Source organism: Urocampus carinirostris, chromosome 17, assembly GCF_059441175.1.
Source record: "Urocampus carinirostris isolate Australia breed hairy pipefish chromosome 17, RoL_Ucar_1.0, whole genome shotgun sequence".
Lineage (NCBI taxonomy): Eukaryota > Metazoa > Chordata > Actinopteri > Syngnathiformes > Syngnathidae > Urocampus > Urocampus carinirostris.
The window spans coordinates 8,725,803-8,744,745 of NC_142365.1; the positions used below are offsets into that span (position 1 = coordinate 8,725,803).

The 18,943-nt window shown below is 39.5% G+C and overlaps 1 protein-coding gene across 1 annotated transcript in view; it reads left to right on the top strand.

Moving 5' to 3' along the window:
• The first annotated feature begins 2,119 nt into the window (after positions 1-2,119).
• Positions 2,120-18,943, top strand: part of tmprss15 (transmembrane serine protease 15) — a 29,925-nt gene continuing 13,101 nt past the window's right edge. Inside the window, 15 exon segments of the mRNA XM_088321013.1 lie at positions 2,120-2,246; positions 5,940-6,064; positions 6,129-6,196; positions 9,488-9,624; positions 9,686-9,760; positions 11,998-12,117; positions 12,189-12,279; positions 12,361-12,464; positions 13,670-13,810; positions 13,887-14,036; positions 15,717-15,822; positions 15,894-16,041; positions 16,116-16,257; positions 17,723-17,812; positions 17,877-18,002. Coding sequence (XP_088177139.1) covers positions 2,129-2,246; positions 5,940-6,064; positions 6,129-6,196; positions 9,488-9,624; positions 9,686-9,760; positions 11,998-12,117; positions 12,189-12,279; positions 12,361-12,464; positions 13,670-13,810; positions 13,887-14,036; positions 15,717-15,822; positions 15,894-16,041; positions 16,116-16,257; positions 17,723-17,812; positions 17,877-18,002 — 1,741 coding nt within the window. The 5' untranslated portion in view covers positions 2,120-2,128.

Consider the following 18,943-nt stretch of genomic DNA (forward strand, 5'->3'; position numbering starts at 1 on the left):
TAGATAGATATGTAGAGAGATAGAGATAGATAGATGGATATAAAGATAGATATAGAGATAGATAGAGATAAATAGATATGAAGATGGATAGATCGATAGATATATATATAGAGAGAGAGAGAGAGAGAGAGACATAGCAATAAATAGATGGATAGATATATAGAGAGATATAGATAGATAGATAGATCAATAGATAGAGATTGATAGATAGATATATAGAGATATAGAGATAGATAGATGGATAGATAGATAGTTAATGTATTAATTTCCATAGAGAAATTCACATTTCCAGCAGTATCCTTGCGTTAACAAAATAAAATAAAATAAGAGATATAAAAATAACTTTTATGAATGTGGATTCCTATAACATCATACTGTATCATATTATATTATGTTAAATTGTGTAGTATTATTTTGTTGTATTATGTTCTATTACACTGTATTTGTGTGCCCGTTGACTATAACATGAATGCTAACTTACCTTAGCCAGCCTATGGCGATTTTTATTGCATGTTAGCAATAAGCTAGTCGATTTTAATGATTGTACAGTATACTGTTTGAAGCGTTTATGTACACATTGAATCTTTTTTTTTTTTTTTTTTACTCGACTCTCAAATTAATTTGAATCAGTGATTAAAAAAAACCTTTGTTTATTTAAAACACTTGATTTATTTGACAAGTTATGACTTCTCCATCAGGCTTTGATCGTCAGGCGGGATTTATCACTCGCCGCTGTTTGCTCAAGATGTCCTCTTGTACTTTTTCAGGCGCATTAATAACAATAACAGAGAAATCATGTGACACTTTTACTGCCGCTGGACTTTCTTTCGCGTTTAAACGTTCGTGTCATTTATTGTGTCAGCACGTGTTATTAGCGGGAGCTCAATTATAAAACGTTTTGCCTCGTTTTCTCCGGAACCTTCTGGAAAAAAGAAAGCTCAGAGTAAGTCAATTGTCTTTGCTTAAATCTTCCTCTGTTCACTCGCTTATTGAGAAATGTGTTAGCTCGTTCCTCATTTACTTATTGACTTGTTTCGACCTTATTTTTTTCAAACATTTACTTTTTTAGTGGTAAAATGTTGACTACTTGTCTCTTGTTCACCCATTCCCTCGGTTTCTTACTTATTTATTTCCATTCAAGTTCAATTACACTTTCACGTAGTCATAGGTTTACTTCTGTATTATTGAATCCATTCTATTCTATGTGTTTTTATATTTACAGTCTATTTATCCATTCATTAGTGACTTTGTTTTTCATTCCCAACTACAGTGGAACCTCGGTTCTCGACCATAATCTGTTCCAGAACCCTGTTCGAAAACTGATTTGTTCGATCACCGAAAATCGTTTTTGCCATTAAAAGTAATGTAAAATCGTTTTAATCCGTTCCAACACCCTGAATGCTTACCATGAACGTAAACATGAAGCTAACCCAGGCTAATCGTACGTTCGCGAAAGATTACGCTAACATGAACGTGTACAACTAAAGGAATCAGGTCGTTTACACGTCATTTAGCACCCGGGTCTCCACAAAAAGTGGTGAGCGGTTAAAGGATAAATAAAAGAATTATGAATAGGATTTCTTACCTTTGTGAAGATCTGCAGAAGCCATGCTCTATTCCCTCGAAAGAAGGGGAAACTCGCACACCTTCTTCAAATTTTACTAGTATTTCTTTCTTAAATGCAATAGTTACGCACTACTCTTCTTTTTTCACCTGTAGCAACTTTGCTGCTTGCACCGACCTTCTTCGAGGCATAATTAGGGGCTAAAACACTCTGTTCACCGATATCTAAAGCGAAAGCAAAAAGAAGTGCGCGTGCACGTCATAACAGTTCTTCACGAGGGGTGGGGGCAATCTACACCCGTACGCTGCTCAGCATCGCACCCTAGCGTACCGGCGTTCGAACTCCGATTTTTTGAACGAAAAGCGAAGCAAGAATTTCTCGTAATTTTTGGTCGAGAACCGATTTGTTCGAACTGAGAAGCGTTCGAAAACCGAGGTTCCACTGTAACTGTGTTTACCTGTTCACCTGTCCAGTAAAACAATTCCGTTCATTCATTTGTTCACTTTATACTCTTTCATTTGTTGACCTGTTGGATGATCAATCGGTTGATCAAGTTGTGTGAAGATGCGAGGATGCAGCAATTGTACTTCCTTTAACTTCCTGTTGGTGACGCTGTGCGGAATTCTGCTGGTGTCCTGCGCCGCCTTAATTGCCCTCATGTGGGCAGAGCCACAGCCACCAGGTGAGTAAAACCAGACATAGGACAAAAGGATGATTTTGACGCCATCATTGGGAGCAAAGAGTTTTGTATGGATTGGTATTTTGGTGAAGTACAGTAGACCGCCGGAGAAGACATTCTAAGGTGGGGACTGCAAAGTAAAATTGCTGAATAACGGGTGATAGAAACCTATGGTAATCATTTTAAGAGTTTGTTAGGTAGTACTCATGATCCGGAAGGGCAGGCAAGGGTTCGGTACTCTGGAATGACAAAACACTGGTACAAGAGTGTTCGATACATGACATGGTAAGCAACAAACTAGCACAAAGCCAAGGAGATGATTTTTAAATAAATAGTGACGGGGGAGAATAGTAATAGGAGGGAAATCAAGACAAGGGCCAACAGCTGTGAGGGCAGGCAAGGGTTCGGTACACTGAAGTGACAAAACGCTAAGAAAAAGTGCTTGGAATCTGACATGGAAGGCAACAAACTAGCGCACAGCCAATGAAACTATGTCTAAATAGTGACAGGGGAGAGTAGTAATAGGAGGGAAATCAAGACGAGTGCAAACAGCTGAGGGCAGGCAAGGGTTTGGCACACTGGAATAATAACATGCTGGGACAAGAGTGCTTGGTACGTGACATGGGAGGCAACAAACTAGCACAAAGCCAAAGGGACAAATTTTAAATAGTGACGGAGGAGAATAGTAATAGGAGGGAAATAAAGACAAGTGCCAACAGCTGTGAGGGCAAGCAAGGGTTAGGTACACTGAAATGACAAAACGCTGAGAAAGAGTGCTTGGAATCTGACATGGAAGACAACAAACTAGCGCACAGCCAATGAGACTGTGTCTAATTAGTGACAGGGGAGAGTAGTAATAGGAGGGAAATCAAGACGAGTGCAAACAGTTGAGGGCAGGCAAGGGTTTGGCACAATGGGATAATAACATTCTGGGACAAGAGTGCTTGGGACATGACATAGAAGGCAACAGAGTGTTTAAATACCTACAGGGAAGAGTAGTGATAGGAGGTAAATCTAGACAAGTGCCAACAGCTGTGATGAGGAAATTAGCACCAGAAAATGAGTGACCTAATAGGGTAAGCAAGAGAGCATGACAGCGAGAGAGTAGGATAGAAAACACACAGATAGGCAGGACTCAGAGTGCAGGATCATAACAACAATAGAATAACAAAATACGTACGGTAAGTACCGTATTTTCCGCACTATAAGGCGCACCTAAAAGTCTTAATTTTTTTCAAAAGCTTACCATGCGCCTTATAATACAGTGCGCCTTATATATGGATCAATATTAAGTTGCAAAGTCTTGCAACTAATGCAAGCAGCCGCCGACTAGATTTTCCCCCGAACGCGAAGTAGTCCGCGGTGTATGCTGGGATTTATATACCGGCGTTTTATTGGCTAACCAATGTGTCAATCATCATTTGAATCGATCACTATTGGCCAAAGTTATTCGGAGGTAAAGGGGGCGGATCCTTTTTATCATTTACAGGCTCGCATAGGCTAAAGGGGCAAAACAAAGCCCTGCAATTGGCCGAAAAAGATGTGTCAATCATCAGTTGAATCGATCACTATTGGCTAAAGTTATTCGGAGGTAAAGGGGGCGGATCCTTTTTATCATTTACAGGCTTGCATAGGCTAAAGGGACAAAACAAAGCCTGCAATTGGCCGAAAAAGATGAATGTGAATAACATGTTGGGTAGAACTACGGCATAGAGTAAACAGTATTTTACTATTCTGTACTGTATTTGTAAATATTTTACTCTCCTGGATTTACTACACTCACGGATATAAGAGGACCATGGTTGCACATTATTATTGAACACAACGACTTCGGTGAGCTACTCCGGCTGTATATTTTCCCCGTATCTTGTTTCAGAGTGATCTAGATGTTTCTGTGATGGTTCTTTTTTTAAATTAAACTCAATTCCAAGTGTTTATTGTCATATGCACAGTAAAGTTGCGAGCGAAAAAGAAAATAGAAACTAAGGAATGGTTGGCATTTCTTGAATCCCAAGACTTTAACCTTCCGAATGATATTTGGAACGATGCATTTGAGTGACACCGTACGGACACCGCATCCGCACGTGTTCTCGACACGTATTTGCTTCTTTGCAAGCTTTGGGAATGTTAAGGGGGTAATAAGTTGGACTGAACTATCTGACTGTTTTGTCGACGTTCCCATTGTAGCGCCTTATAATCCGGTGCGCCTTATGTATGGAAAATATAGGACCAAAAACTATTTTTGGGGGTGCGCCCTATAACCCGGTGCGCCTTATAGTGCGGAAAATACGGTAGTACTTATTATATACTATGCATGTATACGATTGATAAATGATAATTTCAAGCTTTGTTTCCACGGTTATCATGAATTTGCTCTTCCCTTTAGCATCATTGCAAGTCTTGGGACCTATAGTGAATCTATACAGAACAAATATTACAGTATTGTATTATATTAAGAAGCAAGCGAGTTTCTGAACTTAATGAAGAGAAAATCATTGTGGTCGGATTCTTGGTCAGGTCCCAGATCAGGTTTTGCTGCAGGGCTTAAATCAGTTGTTGTATCAGCAGGGTTGGGTAGGGTTACTTTAACTTGATTACTTTCAATTACTTTTGGATTACTCCAATACCAAATATGCTAATAAAAGACAAAAGAAACTAAATATGAATAAAATGATGACTCACAACACGTGGTAAGCTTTCTCTCCTGGCTTTGATCTCCGGCAAAACTAACATCAAATGCGACAGAAACAAAATGAAAATAAATCCAAACAGCTTGCCGACATCATTTTTGCTGTTCCATGTATTCCGTTACTCCCCAAGCCTGCACAAAATTTATTAATTTTATTCATAGTTAGTTTCTTTTGTCTTTTATTAGCATATTTGGTATTGGAGTAATCCAAAAGTAATTGAAAGTAATCCAGTTAAAGTAACCCTACCCAACCCTGTGTAACAGGCCCTGCAACAGACCCAGAATACTGTGCTTAACTTAAAGTCTTAGGTCTTTGATCAGGTCTTGTAACAGGTCATTGAAAAACTTTGGATTCTCATTTCATCGATCAATTCTGAAATTTAAAAGTTAAATTACAACTTCGGGATATGGCATTAATCCGTTTTGTGGTGGGGATGGCAAAGTGAAATTACCATATGGTGGGGGAGAGAAACCTATGGTAAGGCGTGGCTAACGCGTTCCAACCCCCCATGACCCCAAATGAAAACATTAAAATGTCAAATTAATAACTAGTAACTACTTGTCTTATATACGTTTATACTGTATGGTTAAATAGTATATTAAATATACATGTAAAAGAACATTTCTATTTCAATTATGTGACTTGAGCTGGTCAAGTGGAGTAGCGGCTGGATGCAGATGGGGAGATGATGGATTAAAATGAAAATGTATTTGCAAGAATTTTCATGCACTTTTACATTTTCCTAACTTTAATTCCATTTAAATTATTTTAAATAATAGTCCTGATGTCTATTAGTTACGCCCATGCAACACGAAATGAGGGTTTTTGATGTCCTAAAGTGGGGAAAATGCCATAAAGAGGGTCCTTGAAAATATGACCATCCACACTGTAACGTGGAATTGTCATACGGTGGGGTCCCCGTATTCCGGGGGTCTAATGTAATGTGCTTTGCCGGAGCATTTTGGTGTTAAGAACGACTTTGAAGTGAACTTAAGTGTCGTGATAGGCGTGGCAGAGGGGGCGGAGCTACACGGACAAATGGCGATCACGCAGGGGGCGGAGTTTAGCCAAAATCTAAGCAATAGCAGCAGCGCGGCCTTTAAGTCGCTGGCCTTCGACGTGCAACATCTGGTGAGTGAGCGCCAACGTCCGATTGGGCGAGGACCGGTCGGGCTGACTCCTGATTGGTCGACAGGTGCGCGATGCCTTCAGGCGCGGCGAGCTCAGCCGGCGCTTTGTGTTGTGCGACATCACTGGATTTAGGTGAGGAACATGTTTGTTGATTATTTTAATGATTGAGAATTGGTATTGGTCGATAGTAGGCCATCATAATTATGAATGATACATTTCAAAATCAACTGTACTCATTAATGAACACTTAAATTAAATAATAAAGACATAAATTATTAGCTACCGGAAATACAAATTTACACTGAACAATACTTTATTGATTGCATGTTTTTTTCAATCGCTGATGAATGAACACATCAATTAATAAACATAATTGATCATATTTCTAATTGATCAAGGAACTTTAAGGGGAATTTAAATTATAGAATAATAATCCTAAACAGTTGCATATTAATGCATTCGACACTTGCATAGCAAAGCAAAAAAAAAAAAAAAACAAGAATCATTTAAAAGATTATTTACCCAATTTTTTGGTATATTAACCTTTTTTACTAGTGGAAATATAACATTTATACCCACCAAACTTCATTCACTAAACAATTAAATACATTTGGAATTTATAAGGATTATTTTTAAAAACAAAATGTGTTATATTTAATCTTTTATTGTTTTTTTATTCAAATAAAACACTCACTTTAGAGGATTCTATTTTAATAAAAAACATAAAATATTAAAACAAAATGATGAATTAGGCGTGAGAAACATTATGCAAAAGATTTCCTAATTTTAGTGATTTCTTTTTAAAAATTCAATTTTTCTCGTTATGCAAAATTTAATTCAATTTTTTTGTGTAAAATAAAACCCCTAACTTAGGGATTAATTTAATAAATCCATACTTCAAAATTTGTTAAATACGTAAATAAAAGAAGATAAAACGAAAACATTTATTCAATATATTTTTTTTTACAACAAATACGAATATGAAATAAATAAGGGAAAAATTACAATTAAACGAAATGTTTTATGTTAAATGGTAAATGGGTCTGCATTTATAAAGCGCTTTTCAAGTCAATGAAGACTTAAGACGACAAAAAAATAATACTGTGAAACAATTCTTAGGAAAAAAAGAATAAGCAAATTTATTAACAAATAGGGAAAGTTTTTTTCCTGCAAGCACAGTTAAGGATTAGCTGCTTGGCTAAAAAAAATATTTAATTGAGGCTAGATTATTGATTTTTTTACAAAATAACTCTGCAATCAATATTTACAGAAAAAGGTCAAAATGAGCAACAATGATCTTAAGTAATTACATAAGGAAGACACGCTTAAAGCTACATAGCTCATTTGACAATGGTGGATTCGGTCCGGTATACAAAGACTCCCCACTACAGTTAAAAAAACTGTTAACAGGCAGAAACGCCAGCAAAGCACACAGAGCAATATAATTGGGTGAGCAGTAAGGGTGGGCGGAGCAATGCAGACAGTCTGCGCGGCGCTTTCTGCACCAAATGTAAATACTGTACGTCAGCATTCTTGTTTGCAGTATTTTGTGACATTTTTACAAAAAAAACTTTGCTTGCACCTTTTTTTGGAAATCAAGAATTCTGAAAAAAATGACGGTCAAAATGAGCCTCAACAATCTTAAGTAATTGCGGGAGGGAGACAAGTTTAAAGTGGTATATTTATTGACCGGGGACATCACATTGGCTCTGGAATTTTTCAGATTCCATTAATTTGATCAAATCCTCTAGCGTCACAGTGAAATTAAATGCTGAAAATGTTTTTGTCTGGAGAGCGGACTTGTGGTTTTGCTGAGTTTTGTCTTAAAACATATGGTATGGCGCTTAAAAAAAAAATCCAAATATTTTGCTATTATAGCTCTTTAAGTCAAAAGGTTCCCAACTCCCCTTCTGGAGTTGCTTGAGAACTATTTGGCTTTCACTTGAGCAGCCAATCTGACCTTCCCTTTAATGGAATCAGATGTTTCCTGACTCTAGAGCAGGGGTCTCTAACTCGAGGCCCTGACGCCAAAGTGGCCATCAGGATAATAGTTTGAAGTCCTTGGCTTATAGGAAATCTGAAGGGACAGTGTTTAATATTTGCCCACTACCTGCTGCTGTATTCTGTCGTGGAACCGAAAACAAGGGTGAAAAAAATCAAAACAAAGAATATTAACTAAGGTGACCATAAAGCACTACTACTACTTTTGCCCAGCCTTTCAAAAAAAGAAAAAAAGGGGGGGAGAAAAGAAAAAAAGAAAAAGCAAGAAGAAAATAAAGAATGACATAAGACAGAAACAGGAAACAAAGAAATAAAAGAAAGAGGGAAAAATTAAAAAGGAGGAATAAAAGTTAATGAGAAAAAAACAAACAAGAAGACATGAAGGAAAGAATGCAGAAAAGATAACATAGAAAAATAGAAAAGCTAAAAGAAAGGTAAAAGGGAAGATAAAAGAAAGAAAAAAGAATAGTGAAGGAAAAGTGCAGATCAGACTGCAGGAGTACCACAAAAAATACCACAAAAATACAACTAGAGTAATACTAAAAAAATATGGGCTGGTCACGGCCTCACCAAAACGTATTTACTTCACATTAGCATGCGAAAGGTCATTACTGAGTTGTATTGTTGCAACAATGGGGAAACTAATCCAGTCATCAGTTGGCTGTCATTTGGGCATTCGATGTAGGAAAGACAAATATATTGGCTGTGGTACTAATATATCTTACTATCTCTGTGTCAAACTGCATAATCCTTTCATTGGATTCTTTTGAGAAGTAGATTTTTTTTTTTCTTGATTTGGACATCAACGTGTCAGTAAATTGGATTGGTGGGTCCTGAAGCCAGACCAGTTGAGAACCACTGCTCTAGAGTGTCACGGTTGCCATGGCGCCCAATTGGCCCCGCCCGTGAGGCGCCAGCTGCAGCTTGTTGACAGATTGGCTCCCTGTCAGTATTTAAACTCTGTCCTGTCAGTCGCCTTCGGTCCGTCTGCGAATCTCTGTTTTTACATGGCAAGCACTTTTTCGCCTGTTCCGTTTTTTTGCTCCTGTTTGTCTCCCGCTACGATATGTTTTCATCTCGACCACGTCTGTTCTCCCGTCCCGAATAACGATCCGTTTTTGAGCTCGACCACGCCTACTCTCCTCTCCTGGCTTTCGACTTGTTTCCGAAGTCCTACTTCCGCGTTCTGAGCGACCTGCTTCCCGCGTTCAGCAATCCCGGATCATGGGCGCAACCCTTTCCCTTTCTTTCTAATAAAACTTGTGAGAAGCGTTACGCGAGTGGGTCCTGTTTCCGTTCTGGTCCTGACATAGAGCATAAAACACAGTTCACAACAGACAAATCAATACAATTTTATACATGAATTAAACCAATACCATTTTTCACAATATTATTTTATTTCTTTTTATCCACCTTCATCAGTCAGGGCAGCGTGCTGGTGAATTTTGACCTTTGGTTTACTGAGCCGGTGGACAGGCAGGAGGTGGAGGATCAGATGAAGGCGGGGCTGGAGGACTTCGGAGGTCTCATCGTGGACAGGGACAGCATTCAAATCACGGGTGAGGTTGCGGCAGGTATGGGTTCAAAGTTCATCCAATTCAAGATGGCGGCTCTGTGCAGAGACACAGCAGGAGGCAACTGCCACAGCCACGCCCATCACCCCGACTGTCACGCAGACTGTGCTGCCTACCACAAGTGAGAGAGAAGTATTTTTTTCTATTTTTGCTTTATTTTGTGCACGTTTGCATGCTCTCCAGTACGTATCTTTATAGGACAACGGTCAGCCGCATGTATTTTCGACTCCCAGCTGACTCAAGTAGTCAGGAAACTTGGATGAGGTGTTTTCCTGTCAGGGACAATTAACTTTTCCCTTCTCTGATGATGGGCCATGGTCATTTTGTAGCAGAAAAAGTATGACGAATGCCTAAATCTAAAAAGTGGTCGTTTTCTGTATGCTTCACAGAAAAAAAGTCAAAAATAGATAATAACACTATGAATGAAATAAACACTAACAAAATAAAACTGGGTGGGTTCTTCAGATAAAAACGTTTATGGAGCATAAACTCTGTTGTGCTTTGAACACTCTGAACAAGTTCATAGTTGTCAAAGCACTGGGTCACCAGTGGTAAAGATGTATTTTGAATTCTTTCTATCTCATGATCACACTATTTTCAGTCACAGTACCAGAGAGGAATGTTAATTTCATTTTGTGTATGACATTACAATGAAAATAAATTTGGTATTTTTTCTATTCTATTCCAAGCATTGTAAGTGACACATTTTTATTGTACTCTGTGAATATTTGAAATGCACAACGGAAATATCATTTGTCTCCACCATGAAGTGTGATAGGAAGATAAAATCCAATGCCTTTCAACATGTCATCCTTATTACTGGTAGCCTTGTGGGATGAGTATAGTGCTTTAACTGCCTTGACTGAGGGACAAATCCCGTTACAACCAAAACGCACACCCAAGTTTGTCATGAACCAGAGAAGGATCAGGACCTAAATGTGTTACGTTACTCACACAAGCCTTTTATTTTACGGGAAATGGGGAGTCACGCTAGGCAGACTCATACCCCAGGGGTGATCAGTAGGACAATACTTTGTTTAACTCTAGGATCCCTTTAAGGTTTTACTTTACAGCTCATGCAAAATTTCCAACAATCTAACACCAAACAACCTCAAGAGGCCCCTGCACCACAGGGCATTTCCTGTTCCATGGTACTAATTTGCTGTTAGCTAGGATGTCTCATACTACCGTAAATTCCGGATTATAGAGCGCACCTGATTATAAGCCGAACTCACCACATTTCGGGAGGAAAACCAATTTTGTACATACACAAGCCGAACCTGTATATTAGCCGCATGCGCCCACATTGCAAAATGCAACACAAACACAAAATTAACCCATAACCGACACAGTCCAAAAATCACAGCCGGCAAAATGAACGGAAAATGATACCGGGACTTAAGATTTGATGCAGACCGGCAGAGTCTGGGTGCCCGTTGAAAGTAATCCAAGGAAAAAAGTATATTTCCAAAGGTAAGGGTGGGAAAAATGTAAATCCCCTATTGTCGGCACGGTCCACAAACACGTCGCACCTTTACTCCACTTCCCGTCAGCCCGCGTTTGCTCCACCCCTTCTTTCTCATTTGCTCGATGCAAAATAGAATAGAATAAGTTTCTAAAATAAATACATTACCAAAATATACAGTTGCAAATACATATTATACATCGGTTACACATATTTACAAAGAAAGACGGTACACCGAGAGAGTTTTCAAAGCTTTAATTATAAGATTATAACTTTCATCCCAAACCGTGCCTGTGAAGGGTAGCAAAACGCTACTAGCAACACGCTCGCAACACAGCAGACGGGTCTGTTAAAAAAACATACCCTACTTGTAGAAACCACGGCAAACCGTCCTCATCTTCCTCCTTATAACTGTCGTCATCAAAGTCGTCTTCCCCATTATGGTAAAGAGACTTTGTCATATGGACGTCGTCCCACGCTCCCTTTTTCAAAAACACGCTCGCAAAGTGAAGATTACGTGCTGTAGCTCTGTTTCCTTTTTTATCGGACTGCTCGTGTGCTTTTAGCTTGAAAGCCACGTCATATGCCTTTCTTTTTGCAATTTGCATAACGAGGATACGCTAATTTAATTTGTGCACAAGCTAAGAAGTTGCAGTCTTCCTCGGCGCATATATTCCACCGGTCTAAATCTTACCTTTTGTACTCGAGCGCCGCTGGCGGCTGTTAGAAAAATTACATAAATTGGCCGCATCACTGAATAAGCCGCAGGGTTGAAGGTTTGGGAAAAAAGTAGCGGCTTATAGTCCAGAATTTACAGTAAATAGCGATCTGAAAAAAGCAAGATGTCACATAAAATAATCCTTTCCTTCGTGAATTTGTCCTTATGTGTCCAGTCAAGTGCCCTCCTTACCAAACTCCCTGCAGACACTCCTCCACCTGCATCTACGTGGAGCGACTGTGTGATGGCATCTCAGATTGCGCCGATGCTTCTGATGAGGACGCCACTCGCTGTGGTCAGGGCTTTACTAATTTAATAGAGTTGGTTGTTATTTGTGATGAAAAGCTCTTCCTCTTCTTTCCATAGCAACCACCTGTGACGGACAGTTTGTGTTGCAAGGTCCGGCGGGGTGGTTTTCTGCTCCTCCAAATAATAGCTTCTGTCGCTGGATCATCAGGTCCAAAAAAATAGAGACCTACAGTAACCAATAGCAAGCATTTGTTCTACAATGTATACAATCTATTTTTATTTGTTTCAGGGTCCAGAGTGGATTTTCTGTTCAGGTGAACTTCCACAAGTTTGAAAGCCAATACGACATTCTGCAACTTTACGAAGGAGTCGGTGATGAAAAGAGGATAGCAGGTTCGTACAGCAGCAGGGTTTGGGTCAAGTCGTGGATCAGATCTGTGATCAGGATTTAGATCAGTTGTTGGGTTTGGTCCTGCAACATACCCAGGGTACAGTGCAAAACAAAGTCTTACGTCTTTTGTAAGATCTTGTAACTCTTACGTTCTGATCAAATGTAAATCAGATACAGTAGACCCTTGTTGGTGCACTGTGACTTAAGCTGGTCAAGTGGAGTAGCAGGTTGATGCAGGAGGTAGGTCACGGCAAAGGCGTATGAAAAAAAAAAGATCATCAAACTGTCAATCGAAAGTACTATCTTGCCTTTATAAGACTTTGTTGCTTTAATTGCCTCTTTATATTTATTAACAGTCCTGATTGTCGATTGGTTACAGCCATATTCCTGAGCAAGGGTAACCAATAGTGACCAGCATTTTATATGACAAACAAACAATAGCAAACAGGCATCAAAGAGACATAACTCATCCTACACGTGAACACAACAAAGTTTTAATTTTTCTGTTTTTGGGCATGCGTAACTATTTTTGATTGCATAGTAGGGAAAATGCTATAAAAAGGGGCCACAAAGTAAATTAAAAACATCATGATGTGGGATCACAGTATCCCGCTGTCTACTACATTTGAAAAGGTCCTGTTTTAGGTTAGGATTAGTTCTTTAATCAGGTCATGGTCAGGGTTGGGTAGGGTTACTTTAACCTGATTACTTTCAATTACTTTTGGATTACTCCAATACCAAATATGCTAGTAAAAGACAAAAGAAACTAAATATGAATAAAATGATGACTCACAACACGTGGTAAGCTTTCTCTCCTGGCTTTGATCTCTTTGATCTCCGGCAAAACTAACATAAAATGCGACAGAAAAAAAAATGAAAATAAATCCAAACAGCTTGCCAACATCATTTTTGCCGTTCCATGTATTCCGTTACTCCCCAAGCCTGCACAAAATTTAGTAATTTTATTCATATTTTGTTTTTCTTGTCTTTTATTAGCATATTTGGTATTGGAGTAATCCAAAAGTAATTGAAAGTAATCAAGTTAAAGTTACCCTACCCAACCCTGGTCATGGTCCTGTTAATAATAAAGTCCCAGTCAAACTTAAGACTTTGACCAGGTCATAGATCCACTTTTCATGACAGATCTTTGATCACGTTTCAAACAAGATGTAGTCCTGAAGCAGCATTAATCATTCTTTAATTGCAGCCGAGCTCACTGGCTCCAACACTCCGGGGACTGTGTGGCTCCTCACAAACCAATCCACTGTTGAGTTTTCCTCTGACAATTTTGAGGCTGAATCGGGCTTTAGCGCCACCTTCAATGCCAGCGATCTTTCGGACCTCCCAGGTCTGTCAACTCCGCCACCTGTCGCTTGCCATGACGTAAGCAGGAATCGTATGTTGATATGATTGTTCGGTTTCAGATTCTGAGAAGCTTTCGTGCACCTTTGAGGATGGCATGTGTTTCTGGAGACAGGATCATGAAGATGACGGGGACTGGCTTCGAAGCAGAGGGGACACCTTCCCACCTTTCACCGGGCGGAGCGTGGACCACACACTTGGAAACATCTCAGGTAAGTTAACTTTGTGTTAGTCATGGGTACAGATTGTACTTAAGTATTTTTTGCTGATTCCGAATTTCATGTTTCAGTAAACCCCGGGAAACGACGTTACCACTTTATGATTTTATCACTTTACAGTGTAGAATTAGATATTTTTTCAACCCCTCTTAATGGCATTTGCATGCCCAAAACGTATAAAATTCAAACTTTGCGGCGTTCATACGAGTGACATATCTAAGATGATAGTCTGCTGTTGGTCACAACAGTTAAAATGCTGGCTATGTGATTGGTCTGTGTCATGGCACCGTGAAAATGTCCCTATTGGTTGGCTGAAATACCTCCCACAATACCCCTTCCACTTTACAAGTTGGCGATGAAATACTGGATATTTGGTACTTTATTTATCCGGGTCCAAAGCTGAAGTGATGCCAAAAGGAGAAGTAGAAATATGATAACCATAGAAACGATTTGACCATTAGTAAAAATAATGAGGCAATGAAGGCAACAAAGTATTTTAGGGCATGACAAGCCATGTAAGTTTTAAAATCAAATTCATTTTTAATCCGCTGTCACTGTTTAGCCAATCAGAATGCACAACACAATGCAAAATTCGTGAAGCAACAAGCTATTACAGGTGAATGGAATTATAGCGAGGGATTATGGTTTATTTATTCACATACTACACAGACACGTTTATTCACACAAGTAAAGCTTAAAATTTAGTATTGTGTTATCTTAAAGGAGCTATACGGAATTCTCCAGCCTTAAAGTCAGTTCGTTTATGATGCACTTACAAGTGCGTGCATTTCTTAGATGCGTTCGAATAAACCCTTATTTTTTAATCTTTTTTGGGGTTTGGGTTAGCGCTTGTACTACTACATGCAGGCCTTTTCTACATTCACCATTTTCATGCTATGCTGAAGTGATTGGACTCTTCAGCCGTGTGATTAAAAATTTGCTTACACTGCCAAATAGATATAAAAACATAACCTGCAAAGACGAGACATAACTCTGCCCCCAGCTCCCAATCCTCGGACTTAATGTGTTCTGCCCCTAACGGCTTTAATAAAAGGAAGATATCAAGCATATAGGCACAGTGGTGATAAAGCATAAGGGCTCTCTGAATGCAGTTTGGCATTGTTAACACATACTTCATCTAATTTTTTTTTTAACTTTCAACTTTTTAAGGACACCTCAAAGAACGCACCCCACCCTTTTTGTCTTCATCTGGGGTACTCGGAATTCGAAATGTATCAGATCAGATTCAGATATACTTTATTGTCATTCTTGTACACGTGTATACAGAATGAAATGTCGATACATCTGACCCGCACAGTTTCCTTGAATGTACAGATGTAAATAAAATGTTGTTTTGAGTTGGAGTATTGAAGTACTAACAATATACTAAATAATTATAGCTATGTATAGTATTATACAGTAGTGTAAAGAGTGCAAGAGAAGCAGCTAACCAGATGTGCAAAATGGGCAGTCAGGTAAACAAGTCACTATACAATAACAATAACACTGGAGTACGATGTGCAAAGGAGTGGCTATGCATTACAATAGGATTCACTTTGATCATTTGTATCAGGAATCGGGTCTCTGGTAAGGTCAAGTATCAGGCCTTTTACCGTTTCAGACCCCGAGTTGGCATCTGGCATAGCTGCCAATCAAATACGTTTGCTGTCTCAGGTTTCTACTTGATCACCCCTTTGAGTCCCGGGCAATGGCTAAAGAGCTTCAGGATTTACAGCTTGCCCCTTAACACGCCTACTCGGCCTATGTGCCTTCGCTTTTGGTGAGCTAAAAATATTTATGTGAATGATAGATATATGAGAGCCACGTAAAAATTAAATCTTGTGTTTGAAGGTATCACATGTTTGGAGAAGACGTCCACCGTCTTCAGGTGTTGCTTCTCAGTGACACCGATGCGAGTGTGATGTTTCGTCGGGACGGTAACTTCGGTGACAACTGGAACTACGGACAAGTTCTCATCAACTCCACCCAAGTCGTCAATGTGCTTTGAACCTGAGGATCCTTGAATAATGACAGCAAACCACATTCAGACTGACTAAGGTCCGTTGTGTGCAGGTTGTGTTTGAAGCTCTTAAGAGAGCTGGCAGTAGGAATGATATTGCGCTAGATGACATCACATTGATGCCTGAACCTTGTGGCCCTGCACCTCCAGAACCCACTTTAGTACCCACGACAACTCCTGCGCCCACTATCCCAGGTAGGCCCACTAGTGATGTGTCCCTTGCAAATATAACGTCTCTATGACCTGGCTCTTTGACAGGGCTGGATCCCTTCGAGATACCGTGGTACTTCTAAACACGAGAATTTCTGTGTACGAGTTTCTTTTTTCTCAAAATTCTTGCTCGTTGTACGAAGAAAAATCTGATTCACAAGCAGTCCCATAAGCTACCACTGGAGGCTGCTCGAGACTGCTCACTGAGCGTGGCTGTTTACCTACAGTATCAGCTCATCCAGCTTGGCTTGCAAACTACTACAGGCAATAAAATAAAAACAAATTGTCCTGTAAACATTGTTTATTTAAAATTACTGTAACTTTAATTTTGAGTGATGATATATAATCAACAGTCTCAATTGCTCACCTTATTGATGATTGCGAATCCTTAATAATTCATAATAAACATTACAAACACTACACGGCACCTACTCACAGCAAGACAGACTACGTAGAATACCGCGACAATATTAGCAATCTACAATGACGTTGATTGCTTATCAGTGACAGAGATATATATATATATATTGTTATACGGCGTATACAATTTTAAAAACATAAGGAACTTTTCCTTGTACTTTATCAGTGTAACTATTAATTGATTTGATACATAATATTTCATTATTTTTTGTAATTTATCGATTAAAGGGAAAACTAAATCTGATGAATTGTTTGGAAGCCAAAAGAGTCGGCTCTTTTTAGCAAGCTTGAAAAGGTCGCTGCACAGCAGTTAAATGACTTCATGTCAGAAAATAACCTCTTTGAAACTGTCCAGTCAGCATCTAGTAGCAACCAATGATCTCCTTTTAGCAATAGATTCCGGTGACTCATCAATGTTACTCCTGCTGGATCTCCGTGCTGCTTTTGATACTGTCGACCACAACATATTACTTGTTCGTCTGGAATGCATTGGTATTTCAGGAACTGTACTCTCATGGTTTAGGTCCTACCTGTCAGACAGGATGCAATGTGTTAACTATGGCAATCTGACCTCTAAACAATCTAATATACCCTGTGGTGTTCCACAGAGAGCCAGTTTTCGATAAAGTAATAACCAGCAACACTGAAACTCAGATTTATTGCTTTTACTGACTATACAAAACAGGGGTTGGCATCCACACATACAGTGCGTGATTACTGCAGTCAACAAACACCATGCAAAAAGCTACCACAGAAACACACGACAGGCTTAAAAGCTATGTGAAAAAACGGAATTTTGAAGAAGTGAAAAAGTCAAATAGGACTAAATAAAAACGAAAATCGTGAGTTCTTACCGCTTTCAAAGGCACAAATTATGATCAGTGTTTTGCGCACTCGGCATTGTAAGGATGTCTCAATGGGTAGGAAGAAATTTCAGACCACTCAAATCCCCATCACGAGCAGGCGCTAGTCAACAGAGCTGCATAAAAGCTGACTGATTTCGTCCACTCTTGTTTTTCTGATTGGTCAGCTGACTGTGGCGGTCCTTTTGAAGTGTGGGAGCCAAACTCAACCTTCCACTCGCCTAATTATCCGAAACCCTACGGGAACAGAGCTCGGTGTAAGAACACGTCATCATAGTTTAAGAAATCAATACAATTACTCATAGAATTGTGACCCAATAGGCATGTGGACGCTTCACACTGTTCCTGGTCGAAACATCCATCTCCAATTCCAGGACGTGGATGTAGAAGAAAACTATGACATGGTAGAGGTGCGCGATGGGGTAGAGCCCAACTCTACCTTACTGGGTGAGCTGATAACCATTATACATGTGCAATCATTTGTTTTCATTATGATAGTCCCGAGCTAATTTATATATAAATTAAGACCAAGCAATTCTCCATGAGTATACAGTAGACCCTGGGCTATGACATAAATGCGTTCTGAGGTGGGGCCGCGGTGAAATTGCCATATAGTGGGGTATGGAAACCTATGGTTATTAGTTCTAAACCCTCAGTAGTGTCATAATTGCTGATTCAGGGCACCTGCGAATGCCCCGTTGGCACCAACAGCCCTGGTCGCTGATTGGCTCCCTGACTGTTTTTAAACCCCCTTCTTCCAAGAGGAAGCTGTCAGACCGTCTGCGAACCTATGCTTTCAGCTAGGCAAGCTTTGTACTATCCGACATTCTCCTTCCCTGTTTTCTCCTGCCTGATACCTGTTGCTGATCTGTTTCTGGACCCGTTTTTGCCCTGCTCCTCCGTCCCAGGGTTTAGATTACATTTAATTTATTGGATCTCTTAGAGAAATTCACATCTACTGACTCTACCGGGGGGGAAACACAGGCATTACATTACAAAACGAGAAGAACAGCAAACACACATGACGTTGGGACAATGAGGACAGATTGATTGGATGGGTCAGCAGGGCCTGTTGTTTAGAACGGAGATGGCAGAGGGGATCAGGCTTTTCCCGAAATTAAAACTGAAACTAAACCTTACACTTGCAAGGATTGCCGTGTCCGTAAACGATTTCCTTGCTTTAATAATAGTCCAGATTAATTTTTTTATGGCCATGCAACTTAACCAGGGTAGCGATTCGTGTGCTCTGTATTTATTGATTATCGCAAGCTTCATTTCCATGGTTATCATATTTTTGCTTCTTTCTTTGGAGCCATTGTGTCTAAATTAAAAAAAAAAACGTATTGTTTCCCTCAATCGCCATCTCCATACAAAGCACACAAGATTCT